At 41.3% G+C, this 19,925-nt stretch overlaps 1 protein-coding gene across 8 annotated transcripts in view; it reads right to left on the bottom strand.

The window, feature by feature from the left end:
- RNF180 (ring finger protein 180) overlaps positions 1-19,925 on the bottom strand; it is a 334,052-nt gene that overhangs the window by 60,955 nt on the left and 253,172 nt on the right. For all 8 annotated transcript variants that reach the window (XM_080972743.1, XM_080972744.1, XM_080972748.1 and 5 more), the window contains exon 4: positions 18,736-19,683. In XM_080972743.1, the coding sequence (XP_080828869.1) occupies positions 18,736-19,683 (948 nt within the window). The remainder of the gene's footprint in view (positions 1-18,735; positions 19,684-19,925) is intronic.

Genomic DNA, 19,925 nt, shown 5'->3' with positions numbered 1-19,925 from the left:
AACCAGAGCAGCGCACGGAAACGCTGTTTACCTTCCCACTGCAGCGGTACCTATTTATCTACTTGCACTTTGACATGCTTTCAAACTGCTAGGTTGGCAGGAGCTGGGACCGAGCAATGGGAGCTCACCCTGTCGTGGGGATTCAAACAGCCGACGTTCTGATCAGCAAGCCCTAGGCTCTGTGGTTTAGACCACAGCGCCACCCGGGTCTATTTTGTTAATGCAAGCCTACAAATATTATCACTCACCAAGAAAAACCCAGGCTTCTGGACATATATTGTAACCTGCTGCATATACTGTACATTTTATAGATGTAAATAAAATAATCTACAAAAATGAATCAACAAAGCTGCCTGGCTTTTTGGGCTTTTCTTGGGGGCATGGCTGTGAACTCCTGCATTCCAAATTTTAATCCTACCGTACAACACTACTTATCCTCCAGTGTACTCTGTTATAAAATAGGAGCTACATTTTTAGACAGCTCTTAAAGCTGAGCAACACCACTTGGCATCTTTTTGCAAATGAAAATTTGCAGATTTTGCCCGGAGGAATGGTACCATTAATTACATAAAAACTGAAATGAGAATGACTTTGATTTGGCATTTATCCAGTTTAGACTTGAATACACACACAGCAGAATGATGTAGTGGAATGGATGGTACTGCTTCAGGGCGCAGGTGCAGGATGCCATTCTGAAAGTGCCCAATTTTTAAAAATCTGTCCCTGCTAGTTAAAAACTAGGACATCAGCCCTGCTATGCTAGTTTTATACTTGCAGGGAGTTTTTTTGCATAGGCAAGCATAAAACTTTTTCACATGTAACCTGAAGTGGTCCACTCTTCTACCTCCGGACTCCCTCATCTCAATTCAGCCTCATTTCCTGCATATATAGATCAGAATGTGCAGCTAAAGTGATAGACTAGAATACACCTATTCAGACTACATGAGATTTTTTTAAAATAGTCTTCTTTAAAGACCATTTCCACATAAAAAAGATTAATACAGCAAAGCAGCCATAACGTGTTATGCTTTTTTATGCACAGGGAGTAGGGCATCCTCACCTGTAGTTTGAAGCTTCTGTCTAGCGAACTTCCGGGTTGGCGCCATCGCCGAATGGCGGACTCCCTCCGAGCTCCGGAGGGAGTCTGCTCGGCAGGGGCTGGGTCCTACCGCGCCGGCGACGCGGGGACCCTTAAAAACCACGGGCACGGAGTCCGTGGACATGGGTGACTCGGCTTGCACCATTAGCGCCCTCCCGACTCGTGAAGGAGCCTTTTTAAAGGCTTCGGATCGGGTGCCGGGGAGCGGCGTGGTGCTTTGAGTCTTCTGCTTTCCCTGCCGAGCGCAGCCGCATGCCATTCGACGGAGAGCGCTGACTTCTTCCATTGAAAATTTGGACTATTAACAACAACCCGTGAGTAATTGGGAAAGCGGGTTCAAAATTTCGGATTTGGCACGAGCGGGGGCGATTTAAAAAGGAAGTCAATCCCCCCCCCTACTGTAAGCATTCCAAACAAGGACTGAGCAACCAAGGTCCAAAGGGAAGTATATTTCTGATAAAAATCATTAATTCCACGATGGGAAATTATAAGAACTGTGCTGGAGGAGAAGAGTGGAGGGGGAGAAGGAGAATGCAACCCCCCCCCCTGGGAACCGGGGCGATCCGCGGAGCCTGGTGAAGAGAGACGGAGACTTTGACAGCTGTCAAAGTAGCTGTCAAAGCTGGAGAATATAAAGAGGACTTTGTTACAAGGACTTTGCTGGTTAATTTTGTTACATTTTGCTATAATATGGATACAAACTGTTGGAAAATAAGGAACAACAATTTGACTTTTGGATCAGAGGATACAAAGTTATTATAATCCCCCTAGAGGGGTATTGGGACATTACAAGAACGGTCGTAAGTGGAAAAATACTCCGGGATTTGCACAGGACTTGTTATCTTCTGGGAAAGCTGCAAAACTGAAATAGTATTTTGTCTACAGAGGTATTTACATTAAAGGAGACAATAGAATTTTCTATTGAAGAAAGGAAGGGACTGGACGTAAGTTTTTGTTCCTGAATAACAAACCTCTGTAGAGATACCAGATTTCTGAATAAGAAAGTTTTAGCAGCTGAACAGGACAAGAAACCTGAGAAAGTGAGGAATAAGAAGAACAAAGGACTGATTACGACACGGAAAGAACAATGGGAGGAGTGGTAAAGATCAAGGAAATTAAAGGCCTTTGTTAGATTGGACACTTGAAGTTAAATATCATTAAAACTAATAAATTAAAAGAAAACCGGCAAGATGGAATTGGGGAGAAATTTGGCCATGAATTGAGACTTCCAGGCTGATAATGTATAGACTGATGGACATGGGGAATTCAAACCGGGGAAGGGGGGGGGGGGAGATTTGGAATCCAAAGGCTGTGTAACAATCTTTTGAATTTTTTTATATCTCTTATTTTCTATTTCTTTATATAATTTACGTATGTCATTTTATTTTGATTGGACGTGTTTAAAAAAAGGGAATTCGTGGAAGGAACTGGGGTGGATCTTGGGGAAAATCTTTTTTCTTTTTTTGTTAATGATGTGGGACGGTGTAAGATTTGTACAATTCAATTTGGATAGTGGGTTAAACAAATTAAGCTTCAAATTGGGAGTGAGAGCTTGTAGAACCAAATTAAGGAAAGGGGAATACAGTCGGGAGGGGGAGGGGGGGAGTCTATGAAAGTAGGCAATGAAAGTAAGGTTTTAAATATCTTTTTTTTCCCTTTTCTTTTTTCTTTGTATTTCTATATCTTTGGAAACTTTAATAAATATGATTTAAAAAAAAAAAAATGAAGCTTCTGTCTAGCACCTCAAACTTTTGCCGCCTCATCCTGCTGCTTGTTTAGAGAAACTGTCTCATTCTTCAGAAAGGTGAGAGATGCAAATAACTGTTCTGTTACCATTCAAATAATTACCCCAAACACAGGATTTTATGTCAACTCTAATGAAATATGTGCTTTTCATGTAACCCTTATTTTGCAAGTAAGCAGTTGTAGTTTGAAATTATACTTTGCTTTTAGTCAATATTCATTTATGCAGATACTACATAAAATATTCATTCCAGCTATTGTATCTTTAAAATGAAGATAGCAGCTCTATGACAGAATGTGCGTAGCCTTTCAAGAGATCAATTGAAAACTCATACCTGCCAAATAAAGCTAAATTAAAAATTTAACAGATGGTTTCCAACCACTGCAATCAATACAACAGCTTTTAACTCAGCTCAAGGTGAAAAAGCACCCTTATAACTCTAAAAAAGAGAGAGTATGATTTCAAAATGTAAATTTAATTCCTGTTTTCCAACAAAAGCTCATACGAAATAACAAGATTTCTGGTTTGGAATAAAACACCACCAGCAAGCAATAGCTGCTATGTAATCAAGAGGAATTTATATTTTGAATTTGTGCTGGTACTATTGCTTTGAATGTTAAATTTATCTTCATATAAAGAGCTTAACAAATAATGAGCATACATTAACTTACAGACATTTGTTCTTAACTGTTGGCCCTGTGTACATTAGCAAAGTAAAGGATCTTCCATTCCTTCTATTAGTGGTGTCCTATAACTGCCACACAAACCAACCAGAAGTTGCTGTGTATTGAGCATTAATTACTTGATTGTAAGAAAGCCTCTCCATAGTTTACAAAAATATAACACAATATTTATTAAAAACAACTGAAAACATTTATTTTAAAAAAATATCAAAGAAAGATTAAAATCAGCAGCAACTGAAAAGAGATTTAACTTCTAGGTGCGTAGCTAGGCTTACCTAAACAAAATGTTTTAAGCAGGCAGGGAAAACAATACAATGTCATATAACCTCTGTGTAAAAACATCAGGATGCAAGAAATAAATAAAAAATCACTACACAGGTGGGGGCAGATGTTATAGGCGAAGGGGATCGAGATATGGATACGCTCGTACCCCTTCCAATCTGCGCCCCATCCCGAGGGACGAGGGTAGGGTGAGCAAGGATTACTCACCTCCGTCACTGGTGCTGTGCAATGCCAGGTCTATAGGCAATAAAACCGCCACCCTGCGAGATTTCTTTATCTCGCAGGGGGTCGACCTGGCTTGTGTGACGAAGACCTGGGTGCGTGAAGGGGCAACAGTTACCTTACGAGAGATGGCGCCCCCGGGTTTCTCCGTCCTCCACCAGTCGCGGACTGTGGGCCGGGGGGGAGGGGTGGCATTATTAATCCGGGAAGATTGTCCTTTCAGGGCTCTACCATCGCCATCGATCCCCGGCATTGAATGTGTTGGCCTAGTGTGGGGCTCCGAGGAGAGCTTGGCTGTCTGGCTGGTGTACCGGTCACCTAGCGCACCAGCAGCCACCCTGTCAGGCCTATTGGAGGCGGTGGCCGGCTGGGCCTTGGAGTTCCCTAACCTATTGGTATTGGGGGACTTTAACATCCATGCTGATGCCACTCCCTCCTCACAGGCTCTGGACCTGGTGTCTTCCATGGCGACACTAGGGCTCTCCCAGTTTGTTTCGGGCCCCACACATCAAGCAGGCCACACGCTGGATTTGATCTTTGGCGTAGGTATAGATGTGATCATGTCTCCTTCGATGAAGGTGCCATGGTCTGATCACTACGCTCTGAAAGCCAGGATTGACTTTCCGCCCCCACCCTGCTTAGGTGGCAAGCCAATTTGGGCTCGCCCGCAGAGGCTGATGGACCCTGATAGATTCCGCCAAGCCTTGCGGGACCTTGCTCCCCCTGGCGACTCATTGACTGAGCTTGTTGAGGGCTGGAATACCCAGCTCCTGGCAGCCATCGATGAGATCGCACCTAAGCGCCCTCTGCGACCCCGCAGAAACCGGGCTCCCTGGTTTACCGAGGAGCTCCGGAAAATGAAGCGGGACCTCAGACGGCTAGAGCGAGTATGGCGGGGTGCCCGTGACGGAGCCTCAAGAACATCTTATAGGGCTTTTATGAAAACCTACGAGATGGCGGTGAAGGCTGCTAAGAAGTCTTACTTCTCGGCCTCCATTGCATCCGCTAGCTCTCGCCCGGCGCAATTATTTAGTATAATCAGGTCTTTAACGTCCCTTGAGGGACAGCCAAATTTAGATAACAATTTGACACTTAGCTGTGAGGCATTTGCGAGCTTTTTTGCAGAGAGGGTCTTGTTGCTCCGCCATGACCTCCCTGCCAATTTGGATACAATAAAGGAACTGGAGGCCCCTCGACTGTCCTCGGGTCCAGTATTGGACCACTTCGACCGGATATCCCCAGCCGATGTGGACAGACTCCTCCGAGCTGGAAAGCCCACCACCTGTCCTCTCGACCCGTGCCCGTCTTGGCTGATTAGAGCGTGTCCAGACGAGGTGCGGGCCCTCCTGGGGGATATCATCAATTTGTCCCTTGGCACGGGGACATTCCTAGGGGAACTGAAGGAGGCGGTGGTGCGCCCGCTCTTAAAGAAAACATCATTAGATCCTTTAGATCTATCCAATTACCGCCCGGTTTCGAATCTTCCGTTCCTGGGTAAGGTGATTGAGAGAGCGGTTGCTGAACAGCTTGGTGGGTTTCTGGATGAAACATCGGCTCTGGATCCATTCCAGTCCGGCTTCCGCGCTGGTCATGGGACCGAGACGGCTCTGGTCGCCCTAACAGATGATCTTCGTAGACAGCTGGATCGAGGCGGGTCGGGGCTGCTGATTCTTCTAGATCTGTCAGCAGCTTTCGACATGGTCGATCACGAACTTCTGGACCACCGCCTTGCCGACGTGGGGATCCAGGGCACAGCCCTTCAATGGCTGCGCTCGTTTCTCTCCGGTCGGGGACAGAGGGTGGCACTTGGGGGGGAATTGTCATCACGCCACTCCTTGGTGTGTGGAGTACCTCAGGGTGCGATACTCTCCCCGATGCTTTTCAACATCTTTATGCGCCCCCTCGCCCAGCTTGTTCGGAGTTTTGGGCTGGGTTGCCATCAGTATGCCGATGACACCCAACTCTATCTGTTGATGGATGGCCATCCTGACTCGGCCCCAGACACACTGACCAGATGTTTGGAAGCTGTGGCTGGATGGTTACGTGGGAGCCGGTTGAAGCTAAATCCTTCAAAGACAGAGGTCCTGTGGCTGGGACGGGGCGATATGGGATTGGGGGGGCAACTCCCATCTCTTGCGGGGGCGCAATTAGTGCCAGCACCATCCGTTAAGAGTTTGGGTGTAATCTTCGACACCTCCCTTTCCATGGAGGCGCAGATTGCAGCTATAACAAAGGCGGCATTTTTCCATCTCCGCCAAGCTAAGCAGTTGGCTCCTTACCTCTCTCGCCCTGACCTAGCCACTGTGATCCACGCGACGGTCACCTCCAGACTGGATTATTGTAACTCGCTCTACGTGGGGCTGCCCTTGAGACTGACCCAGAAACTCCAGCGGGTGCAGAATGCTGCAGCGAGACTCCTTACGGGGTCTTCGCTGCGAGATCACATTCACCCGGTGCTACACCAGCTGCACTGGCTCCCGGTGGAGTACAGGATCAGGTTTAAGGTGCTGGTTTTAACCTTTAAAGCCCTATACGGCCTAGGACCCTCGTACCTACGGGACCGCCTCTCCTGGTATGCCCCACAGAGAAACTTACGGTCTTCAAATAAAAACATCTTGAAGGTCCCAGGCCACAGAGAAGTTAGGCTGGCCTCAACTAGAGCCAGGGCTTTTTCGGCTGTGGCTCCGATTTGGTGGAACGCTCTGTCACAAGAGACCAGGGCCCTGCAGGATTTGACATCTTTCCGCAGGGCCTGCAAGACAGAGCTCTTCCACCAGGCCTTTGGCCAGGGCACAGCCTGACTCCCTCCCTCGGCAATCTTCGCGGAGCTCTGGCCCAATAGTTGCCAGTGGCCTGAATTAATTAATTTTATAATGAATGATTTTAGAGTGTTGTTTATGCTATACTTTTATACTGTTTTATTGTTGTTAGCCGCCCTGAGCCCGGCTTTGGCTGGGGAGGGCGGGATATAAATAAAATTTATTATTATTATTATTATTATTATTATCTGGAAAAGGCTTGAGTCAGCATATATGTTGGGCTGCCTTTAAACACAGTTTGGAAACTTCAGCTAGTGCAGAATTTAGCGGCCAGGTTACTCACTGGGGCAAGACGGTTTGAGCATATTACATCGATCCTGGTCTGACTGCAGAACAACTTGGAGAAGCTCATCTTAAAATGTTTGTAGTAGCCCCACAGTGCAGTACATAATGTAGGCATGGACCTTCTATGAATTATTGTGTTAGTGTGAGATGATTTGTGCTCATTTGTGATGGTGGTTATATCACATTGTTTTCTGAATGTTTATTGTGCTACATGTTGCTTAACTTTGGGAATAGTTTGGTTTTAGTTGTTATTAAATTATCATCATGAGATGAACGGAAGAGGTTGAGCAGTGCAGAATATAGGAAAAAGCAAAGAAGCAGGCATCTAAGGCAAGTGATGTTATTGATAAATGTTTTGAACCTGAATTTTTTAATATACTGTATATAAAACAAGTAAATGAAAACAAGTCTCAGAAACCTATTAGTGAAAATATTGTTAGTTCCAGCATTCTGAGCACCAGTTTTCAAATACAAGATGCAAACAAGTTGAGTGATATAAGCAATGACCTCAACCTTGGGGGAAAGTAAAAGAAAACCCTGATTCCATTTCAGTGCACAAACAGTCTTGAACTCGGTACTAGCTCTGATAACTCTGTTGCAGATTCCAAATACTGCAGTGAGATTGAACATAAGCTTCATTGCGGTGAAATAAGAAATTATGGTCACATTTGTCGATGACCATTGATACAGCCCTATGGAGAATAAATGAAGAACTGTGAGATTATGTAGAATGATAATGAACAAAATTTAAAGATTTTCTGCAATCTAAGAGGCCTTCTGGTGCTGGAAGTCTTTATCATTTATCTAAAGGACACTTCTTGAATGGAGAAAAGACTAGGAGGAATGCTTAGTGTACTCTTAAGTCAATAGGCTCAGATTGTTTTTGTTTTTATTTTTTGTTCCCCAATGGCTTTTGCTTGGAGGGACATATTTCATAGGTAAGGAAGGTTTTAATGGCTAGAAACATGCCCATGAATTTATAAGTATGAGAATTCTCTTGGCTATAAAAACTAAGTTTTGGCTATGAAACAGTGAGGATCAGTCACTGGAAGGGTGGATGCATTAGAAGGGCAGATTGATGAAAAAGTCAAGTATCGGAGGTGTGTTCTTAGAAGAGTTGTAGCTGTAGTCAAAGCTTTAACATTTTGAGGACTGTCTTTCAGAGGAAGCACAAATTGCTTTGGATCTATTCATAATGGAAACTTTATTATGGTCACAGCTGAATTTGATCTATTTTTAGTAAAGCACGTATCAAAATATGGAACCCCAGGCAAGGTTCTTAAGTTGAAATAGATAAGTAATCAACAACATGGAAGATAAAGTTTTGAATCACATTACAGAATAAACATATTCTGCAAAGCATTTTTAAAATAAGTATAAATGCCTGACATAAGTCATGTTGACCAGCTTTCTTTGATAATTTGATATGTGAACGAAAATGAACAGCCTGTAGAGTGTTTTATTTGTTTTCTCCCTAATCCTGGCCATAAATCAGAACAGCTGGCTGATGCAGTTTTTAGCACACTTAAGACATATAAATATTGAATACTGTAGAGGGCAATCATACAACACTGCAAGCAAAATGCCTGGATTGTACAAGGGTCTTCTAGTGAGAATAAAAGCTCAATGTTTTCATGCAATGCCGTGCTCACTCACTGAACCTAATCGGGGTATGTGCAGCAGAATGCACATAAGCTATTGAAAATGCAAATAAGCTACAGTGGTACATCTGGTTACGTACTTAATTTGTTCCGGAGGTCCGTTCTTAACCTGAAACTGTTTTTAACCTGAAGCACCACTTTAGCTAATGGGGCCTCCTGCTGCTGCTGCGCCGCCGGAGCACAATTTCTGTTCTCATCCTGAAGCAAAGTTCTTAACCTGAGGTAATATTTCTGGGTTAGCGGAGTCTGTAACCTGAAGCGTATGTAACCTGAAGCATATGTAACCCGAGGTACCACTGTATTGGATTCCTTGGCCTACTTCAAAAACTTATATGTATTTTTCTCATCATCTACTCATCAGTGGGAGGTATTAGAATCACACTTGACAATATCCAGAAATGTTTCTCTAAAAAAACATGTCTGGCACTCAGTCATCTTTAAATGAAGCTTGTCACAGCTTAAGCAAAACTGGAACCAAATTATTGCAGTATTACATGATGATCTGCTATAAATAAGAGAAACCCTTAACTCGCAGTAAAGGTACAGGATTGTTTAATAAACTGGAGTCCTTGAAGACAGCACTAATGGCACAAATGTGGGACACATTTTGGACTGATTCAACATAGCAAGAAGTTTCAATCTGCTGACATCAACATTAGTACTGTGGCAGAGCTGTAGAATTCATTGACATTGTATATGAAAGATGCTGGTGATATGCTTGAATTTTTTGAACCAGCTGCTATGGAAAAGCCAGGTTTGAGCAACTCTGATGATATGTCCAATAAACAGCAGCAGAAAAAGAAACTTCAGAGTTAGGAATCACATAAAACTGAAACAAAATTTAATGCACACGAAAGCTTCAAAATTAACACATATAAATGTGATAATTGATAGGTTCATCTCAAAACTGGAGAGACCAGTTAGCATATAAGAACCTTAATTCTTCAAAGTTTGTGATCCTATTAAAATGCCAGAAATGGAACAATTAGAAGCGCAGATACACACAAAAGATTTGCAATATTACTATCAGGATGACTTGGCAGGATCATTCATTAATGAATGCAGCCACTTCAGAAATTATTAAGTATGGCAGAAGGACATAAAAGCATCTTGAAAATGTGTGCAATGATGAGAGACAAACTACAAGACGTCTTTCCATAAACGGACATACCACTCAGAATTTTCTCTGCACAGCAGCAACCTATTGCACAGCCAAAGAAAATGGAGTATAAAAAACATATTTGTATTCTCAAATGTTACAAGAATGACTTAGCGCATTAGCCACACAGAATATTGAAGTAGAAGTAGTGATTACAATAGACGATGAAGATGTGATTGATGCCTTTATGATGCAGAAAGCACATCAAAAATGTTGCATAGTGACAACATAAAGCACAATACTTGTAAATTCCTTGTTTTTTATTTAAAATATGTAATGAAACAAATGTGTTATACATTTGTAAAAAATACCCTATACATTCTTTATATAACTTGTTCAAATCAAATTATTCTTATTCAAAAAACTTACGTAGAATTTATTACATTTCCTAACCCCCTTTCTAATGAAGAAGAAATAAAAACATTTTCTTGCTTTGAAGCAAATAATTTTATCTTTTTGTCCTAGGAAATCAAAGCGAGATAATAAGCTTAACATAAAATGAATTTGTGAACAGCATGGCAGTAATCAGGACTGCTTTCCTGCCAACTGTGTTACTTCCAGTTGCATGAATTCCTGTAACTGCAATTATGGCACCGTTGTAATTATCTGTACAGCAGGACCCACTATCACTGTTTGGTGGGGAAATGTACTAATTGTGCATCCCTTGTCGTTTTAATAAGAGACACTGTCATGGGCTGCATGCTTCCATAAGCCACCATTTAGAGGAAAACAAACATATATAGAAAAAATGGGAGCAGCTTTTGAGAGTCGAAAAATAATTCTGAATAAACAAAATATAACATGCAATATAAAGTTAATGAAGGACAATAATTACAGTTAACTTGTTAGACAAATCTCTTATTTTAAAAGAGCAAGTGAGGCCTCTATCATATATTAACACCACGTTCTGCTATGTTGGCAGAAGCTGGGACAGAGCAACGGGAGCTTACCCCATTGCATGGATTCAAACTGCCAACTTTCTGATCAGCAAGCCTGAGAGGCTCAGTGGTTTAGACCACAGCACCCCCTGCTCCATAAATGAGTTTATCAGGCTAAACGGTGCATAAAAATGCATAATTAGTGAAAATAACATGCAAAAATGTATATTAAAATTAATCTATTAGGCACAATTGCATACAAGCAAATGTGCATTAGGAGACTCGCTGATGAATTTTCATGAGGACTTTTACAAAAATCAAAAACTGATACAGAAATGGGGGGAACTGAAAATTGGTAAAATGAAAAATTGGGAGAAACTGAAACAGATTGCTGTGAGGTAATAATTCTTTAGCCATTATAAAGCTCATTTCACAACTACTCAACTCAGATAAAGAGATTTATATTCCAAGTTGAGGTAAAATGATGCAATAGGCTATATTTATTAAGTCTGGTATCTACAGATCTGCCAGAGCAACTGAAACCCAATCTAGTGGGCTGGAGAAGTTTTGGATGACCCCCCCCCCCCCGTTTTGGCCACTACAAGTGCCCGGTCTGTGGATTCAGCACTCTATGAAGCCTCGCCACTGCTTGCTAGGTGTCAGGATTACAGGCTGACAGTGCATTTCTATACATGTCTAGTCAGAAGCAAGTCCCATTGAATACAATGGAACTTCTAGGCATTTATGTATGTATGTATGTATGTATGTATCTATCTATCTATCTATCTATCTATCTATCTGGAATTTCTATCTGGAATTTCAGTTTAAGGTTTAATCCCTATTGTATTCAATGGGATCTACTTTTTAGCAGACACATAGAGGATTGTGCTGGAAATGCATGTACAGAATTTTAAGAGACACTAGTCTAAAATCAATGATTACACTTCCCCTGTAACAGTTTGACTTGCATTGCTGCTTCAACAGATTTTCTGCAATGACACACAAAAACTCCCTTCTAATTTCAGGTTTCTTGGGACTAAATCTGGAATAAACAACATTTTGTAAGCATACTTATGTAACAAATATCTATTTTCATTCCTAGGAGCCGAGAGTTGAATCTCAGGATCCCTCGAAATGTCAACGGATGGTGAGGCAGCCTGTGTGCTGCAGCTGCTTCTCTTGTGACCTTGTATTGGATCCGGAGCCAGCTGCATCTCATCCTCCCCTGAGATTCTGAGGAGACCCTTAGGCAAACCTCTGGCATTGTCCATGTCAGCTGATTTCCTTGGCTATCTCTTTCTTTCCAAAACTTCCCTCCTGCTCAAGGGCCAGGAGAAAATTGCTCTTTGAGTGAAGGCAGCACTCAGCATCTGATTTGGTGTTCTTGCATAATAAATGCCACTTACTCTGCCTCCACTCTCTTTTGTTCCTTTTTAACAGATTAATTGAGCTGGTATGTCAATCCCATTGCCTACTGATGATGAACGTTGCCTTCTGGATTGCATCCGTATGTTTTTGGCTTACACTAAGTTTGGAAGCCTTTTGGAGCAGTAGATGGCTTTTGCAACTTAGTACACCCTAGGACACCCTAGCAAATAAATGTAGGATGGTCCGATGAAAAAGAAGGCAGGGATCCTGTACCTTTAATAGTTGTATAGAAGAGGGGATTTCTGAACAGTTATTAAAGGTGCAGGAGTCCTGTGCTCTCCATCTCTCTCCTGTCTTTGTGAATTTTTGCTTTTCCTGGTGCGTCCACACCAAGCATTCATTTCATATTTGCAGTATTCATTTTTAGGGGTGTATCCACACAATGCCAAGCTGTATTTGAACATGCCCTAATTTCCCTCCATCTCCAAATTATGCAGATTTTATCTAACTGGAAAAAAAGCAGGTAAGTATGATGAAGTCTAGTAGAGTGGTACCTTGGGTTACAGATGCTTCAGGTTGCATATGCTTCACGTTCCAGACTCTGCTAACCCAGAAATAGTACCTTGGGTTAAGAACTTTGCTTCAGGATGAGAACAGAAATCGTGCTCCGGCGGCATGGCGGCAGCAGGAGGCCCCATTAGCTAAAGTGGTGTTTTCAGGTTAAGAACGGATCTCTGGAAAGAATTAAGTTCTTAACCCGAGGTACCACTGTTTGGTGTCTAAAATAACAAGCATATCCTGCTTCTCCTTAGATGCAGAGGGAATCAAAATTGTAGGCTGTCACAAATGACAGATGTTGTCAATATTACTGCTCTCATTAATGGTAGAAATGTCAGGCTTTTTGAAGGAGCAAACTAAGCAAACAACTGAAGAAAAGAATTTAGTATGATTCTACAACAAGCTGCTCTTCCTGGAGGCTGACAATTAAAAAAAACAACTGAAAAAAATCCTGCTGTTCCTTGTGCACATGCTCAGTGAGGTGAAAAAGGAAGTGGGTGGGAAGTCTATAAAAACAGGAGAGTCTGTGCAAATACAGAATAAGGATATAGCAGCAGCGCACCACCCACTGGTGTGGATGTAATTACAGTGGATATAAATACATTAAATTCTCAAAGGTGTGAAAAATGCCATACTAGCTTGATTCTACTTAAAATGGAATGAAAAAGAAATGAAATTAAAAGAAAAATTAATGTGGGAGTGCCCCATGAGGAGGATTCTGAGTCATAACCTATAGCTCCATCAGTACATTTTGAATGCAAGTTTTCACTAACATTTAACCTCCTGGTTGCACCGAAAACTGCAAAGAATGTAGATGTTGTCTACTAAGACTTTAGAAAACAATATGGAATCCAAGTGGGACATCTGGTCCTCCTCTTCTCCAAACCTCCTTTGTTTTGCCATGGGCTCAGCCAATGTGTACTCCTACTTTCTTAGTTTCTGAGATAGGGGCTAAGTTCCATAGACTACTAAAACAAGTCTTCAAACTGCACCCTGCCCCATGGGCAACTTGCCACTTCTCAGTGGCCTTTTGAGGGTGTCTCCAGACTGACACTATTTTGCAGAAGGGATTCAATTGTATGTTGTAATAAACTTAAAGGTAAAGGGACCCCTGACCATTACGTCCAGTTGTGACTGACTCTAGGGTTGCGGCGCTCATCTCGCTTTATTGGCCGAGGGAGCCGGCATATAGCTTCCGGGTCATGTGGCCAGCATGACTAAGCCTCTTCTGGCAAACCAGAGCAGCACACGGAAATGCCGTTTACCTTCCCGCCAGAGCGGTACCTATTTATCTACTTGCACTTTGACGTGCTTTCGAACTGCTAGGTTGGCAGGAGCAGGGACCGAGCAAAGGGAGCTCACCCCGTTGTGGGGATTTGAACCGCCGACCTTCTGATCGGCAAGCCCTAGGCTCTGTGGTTTAACCCACAGCGCCACCCGCGTCCCTCTGTAATAAACTTAGGTTTGCACAATTAAAGCGGATTAAAGTGCTCTTTGGAAAGTGATGATGAAATGCTTTGAAAACTGTGGATGAACACAATGCAAACAGTCAGAATGAACGAAGGATGACTAGCCCCACAAACAAATTGGAATGAATGCTCAACAAAGACTGGCTATAATCTAACCTCCATGTAAGCTTTGTTCAAGTAGATCAGGGTGAATGTTCAATAAATAGGTCAAGTGGAAAAGCCCTGTGTTTTCTAATAATGGCCAAAGAATTGGAAGACAGAGGGGAAATGAGGGGTGAGGTGTGTTCTGCCAAGCACTAAGGTTGTTGAATAGCCTTAAAAACACCTTCATACTGTCCCAACAATCTTAGGTAGGTGTAGAAAGTCCTTCCATTCTAAAAATGGTGATGCAGCTTGTGTGTATCCAGGCTAGTTGGTATGTATTACAAATATAAATACTGTATATGCTTAGTCTGAAATTTTTGGTGACTTCACAGGGCCAGGTGAAAAGGAGCCTCAAATTAACTCTTAATCCATTATAAATTATACACTTAATAATTTTTTCTTTCAGTTTTTCTTTACAGTTATTTCAGTTACCCCCGAATTATTATTTTTTGCTGAATAATTCCATTGTTTGTGAACCTTCTGTCCCATAAAATAAAGTGTGATATGGACACACATTGGCAAAATGATTCAGTGTGTCTGGCTGTTAACTAGAAGGTGGGTGGTTCAGGTTCGCCCAGGGACTACTGTGAGCAGGATTCCTGCATTGCAGAGGGTTGGACTAGATGATCCTCGGGGTCTGTTCCAACTTTGCATTTCTATTATTCTATCTAAGATTAGTCATACTTAGAAGAAATCCTTTGATATTAATGAAATTCAGACCACTCATTTTAATAAGTGTACTCTGAGGATAATTTAGTTGGCTATCACCCATAATTTGTATCACTTATTTGCTTTGTTCAAAAAAGCTACCATTAATTTCTTTTTAAAGAAACACATTCCAAATGAAGGTAAATAGTTGAATTCTCTCTCTCTCTCTCTCTCTCTCTCTCTCTCTCTCTCTCTCTCTCTCTCTCAGTCTCTCTCTCACCCACCCACCCACCCACCCACCTGAAAGCAGTAGAGTCTGGTCCAGTCTGTGTGGAAGCTGGGACATACATTTTTATCCCTTTTAAAAATTTCAAACATTGACCACAGTAATTACAATACCTGAGTCTCCTCCTCCTCTCATCAGGAAAACCTCACGAGTAAATACTACGTTACTGACATATATATCCTTCAAGATCATAGTGGTTTATAGAAAATTAAAATGCCAGTGATCAAATGCAGGACTGGGCTGGATCAATAATATTGTGTTAGGGCAGCGGTTTTCAGCCTTTTTGAGTTCACAGCTCCCTTGACCAACTACATTTTTTCTGTGGCACCCCTATGGGCTCAGGAGCTCAGTTATGTTACCCCTTGCCTGCAGAGTTGGCAGCCTCTCACCCTTTTTTGAACACCCTCCTTTTTGGAGTGTTGCGTTAGCCTCCTCTCCATTCCCTTCTCTTTGGGAGTCCTCCGGGCAGCTGTTGCTGCCGCCCCTAGTTTCTGAGATGCCCCCCCCTCCCCAAAGAGAGGAGCCACCTCACACTACCCAACAGAGGCCTGGGACTTGTCTGTCCATTCCCAAGGGCTGGCAGACTGGCTGACTGGGCTCCCTTGCCCGCTTGCTACCAGCACTTCTGACCAGCCCCAGGGGCACAATTTGCCTATGGAGCTTGTAGCCGGGGCTGCTGCAGCAAACAGCTGTGCAAGCTTTTGGGAGGCATGAGCTGTGGGAGGGCATCAGAGAAGGAAAGAGGGACAGAGGCCAGTGTTGAACATGGCACCCCTGTGTTATTACAAATGCACAACAGAGTATTTGCATGGTCTGGAATTAGAAAAAGCATTCAACAAATGGAAAGGGTAGATGCTAATATGTCTGTGCCCTTATTTGTTTGTTTGTTTGTTTGTTTGTTTTCACTAGAAGGTCCCAGGGTGGTATACAATGCAATATTGTACAATAATATAATATTGAATTATTAAAATAAATACGACCGTTCCAGCCAGAACACAACACCAGTATAAAGAGGCATGTCTTCAGCATATGGTGAAAGCTATACGATAAGAGTGCTAGATCGGAGAAAGTTCTACACTTTAGGGGCTGCCACAGTGAAAGTCCTCTTCTGGGCCATCAGTTCCATAGGCAGAACTATGAAGATGGAGCCAATATTTCAGATATTTGGCGCATAAGTCATTTAGGGCTTTAAATGTTACTGGGAGCACCTAGAATTAGGCTTGGGCTTCAAACAAGACTAAAATAGATCCAGGTAATCAGTTTTTCCCCAAACATGCCTGAAACTGGGCCACTACTGCCTTCTCAAGCACCCTCTTCAAGTAACTAAGGCAATGGCAAAAATAAAAATGAAACTAATATCTCAAAACCAATGAGTGTTTCAGTAAACAGACATTTTACCTATATTTTCTTTTGATTAACTTAGATGAATCACCAGGATACTAGCCACCATCATATTACAAGCTAAACAAAACTCTTGTTTGATAAGTGACAATTAATGTCTTGCATATAATTTTACTTTATGACAATGACTCAAATGTTTGGAAAGAATTAATGTCATTTAAAAAAAAGATTCAGTGTGAAGAGCTCCTTGTACTGTAACAGTAATATTTTAAAAAACTATATCACATATTCAGTTGTCCATTTATTTATTTTCTCCCCAACTTTTAAACAAAAAGAAAGTTCAAGAAAATATTTTCACTTTTTATCATTCACAGTGTTTCTTTTCCAGTAATAATTTATGAATTGTTACAAAAATTATTCTTGCTCTTCCTAAAAATATTTTCAACTCAAATGGTACCAGTTTTTAAGAGGCAGAAGAACAGTTCTTTGGCACACAGATTGCAGCCATTTATCACAAGCTTTTAACAAAGGCAATTTTGGAATGGATATATAATAAAATCAGCCACAAGAACCAGCTTATTACAGAAATGTTGGCAGACTCTGAGCTGCAGCAGTGGCAACAGGTATCACTATTATGCTTAAAACCTATAATCACCAGATGTTAGCAGTGCTACTGTTTTTAATCTATAAAACATTCTACAAACAAAATACACCATCCTATACCATGCAATGCTTGTTCATAAAAGTTTAGTTACCATTGTTTCGTAGATAGAGGAAATTTGGTGCCCCCTGCTGTTAAAAAAACCACACTTCTATTATTGCATACTTACTGGGGAGTCCCCTTATACAGGCAGATTAGCAGCAAAAACACAATACTATAGTTCTGGTGGAACGATACATTATGTTGTGTGGAATTACATTAAAATAGAAATATAGAATTTTAATGAACTTGAATTGTAATGTTTTGGTGCGTGGGTGCATGCTGACTTAACACAATATAGGAAAGTACACCCTATTGTCTGAGAGAACAATATTAATATATTGTATTAACTATAAAATATATGGAAATATTTATAAACATAATTCTTGGATTCATACAGGGTGAAAATAACATGGTAAATGATAACAATGATAGCAGCCCTGTATAGGGAAGCTTTTTAATGTTTAATGTTTTATTACGTCTTTATATATGTTGGAAGCCACCCTGAGTGACTGGAACAACCCAGTCAGATGGGCAGGGTACAAATAAATTATTATTATTAACAAGAGAGAATTTCATAATGGGAAATTTTATGTAGTCATGTAATGCGAAAGCTCAAAATGATGTTTATGCAGCTGTGCACATGACTCAAATAACCTGTAATATTTTAATGCACATGTTTACTTGTGTATATGGCTTAGCTATAGTGAAAAACCTCACACTGACTGTAGGAAGTAGAAAGCTGCAAAGAAAACTGAAGAGGAGCTAATTTCAAACATGAGCACAAAAGTTTTAAGAATAGAATAAGCAGTCTTTTCACCTTTTATAGAAGAGAATTTGTATTTGTAGTTTGTCAGGTAGAAGAACTACATTACAGGAAGGGAGCTCACATTTTGATTAGAAACAAGAGATTATTGGAAGACTTCCTTTCTGTTTGGATTTTAAGTGAATGCTCATGATGAAGGACTTGTTCTTTATACTGATACAAGTTTTGGGTGCAAGAAAAAAATAATTAAAATGTACATAGACATAGTTTCTTTTCTACATTTTTGGTATGATCTACTAGTGTTTTTCATAAGAACAGGAAATGTTTGTACATATTTTTGTCCTTTAGCCAATAGGTCCATTCAGACATTGTGTGAAGTATAGGTAATGAACTATGGTTTGATGTTATGTCTGAATCAACAAACCATGGTTTGCAATTGTCTGCACCCCCCAAATAGAACAGTTTGAAGTAGGTTTGTAAACCATGACTGATGCTAACTATAGCTTAGTAAGATATATGAACTGATATATATCATGGCTGCAGCCATTACTCCCACTTAGAGGCTGCTGTCTCTAACATGATAACATTTGGTATGATTACAATCTCTATTTTATTGTACATACCTGCTTCTGAGGCCACCTCTCTGGCCACCTCTTCTTTCTCCTCAAACTGTTCAATCGGTTCCTTTTTCTCTTGCTAAACTTTTGATCAATAGTTGTGAAAGGCTGAAGAAGACCAAGAGGTGTGATGTGCTTCTGCACAGTATCTTCTTCTGTAGTGCTCTCTGATGAAGACAGGAACAGCTGCTGGTCAGCAGTAGTGCTCTCAAGATACTGTTTGGAAGCTTTTAAACCATGATTAAACTCTGCCTCTTCTTGTGCAAATGCACCATAAGAAGTAACTGAAAAACTGTTTGGAAGCTCACCAGCATCTGATTTAAGTGGGAAATGGAAAAAATTATGTGTTCTGCTGGACTTTAATTGTAAGCAACCCTTTGTGTAAAAAGGCTGTGCTTCATGTTGCCTGGAGAAAACAGGTCTCTTAGCTGTGGAAGTTCCATATAAAGTAGGCAGCAAAACAAGCTTCTCTCTGAAGTTCATGTCTAAACTCTGTGATTTTCTATGAAAAGCTTTTACAGTGTATTTGTCATTCACAGCCAGTGAAGCTGAAATACTTGTTTTTGGATTAGACACTTTGAAGTGTATTTTTTTACTGTTCATCTCAAAGTTGGTTGATCTTACCTCTAGGCAAAGTGCCTCCATTAATCGTCCAATGCCACTGTTATTTTTGGCTACACATGGAAGTCTTTGATTTCTGTCTTCCAAAGATCCACCTGTCACACTCTGCCATATTTCGTTGTTAAAGTCGGAATGAACTTTACAAAGAGACAAGTGTTTCAGTGGCGATATTGCTGATGTAACTGAACTAACTGTTTGGTAGTCAGTTCGCCTCTTGCAAAGATGGATGTTTGTAAATTGGCCACAGGAGCATTTTGTATTATTGACGAAATTAAACCCCCCCAGGCGGGCCCCACAGAATGGGCAGTTCAGCTTTCCCGTTGTCCACTGTGCCTGAGCATAATGTGGAGGGAAACAAACAATTAATTATTTGTAATCCAGAAGATAAGACATAAATCTTTTTTCAAACAGAGCAGAAAAGCATGTAAACATTTGTTTTATGACTGAAAAAATGCAGTGTAGCAATGTAATCATTTCAAAGGGTTATTGGATATTCCTAAATACTCTGAGACCTTAGTTTTATACTAAGTAAGGCATATATTTAACATGGAACTTTGAGGGGGAGGGTAAGGGTA

The sequence above is a fragment of the Podarcis pityusensis genome (genome assembly GCF_964106645.2).
Source record: "Podarcis pityusensis genome assembly, chromosome: 11".
NCBI lineage: Eukaryota > Metazoa > Chordata > Lepidosauria > Squamata > Lacertidae > Podarcis > Podarcis pityusensis.
The sequence above is the reverse complement of the archived record's forward strand: the minus strand, read 5'-3'. Positions and strand labels throughout refer to the sequence as shown.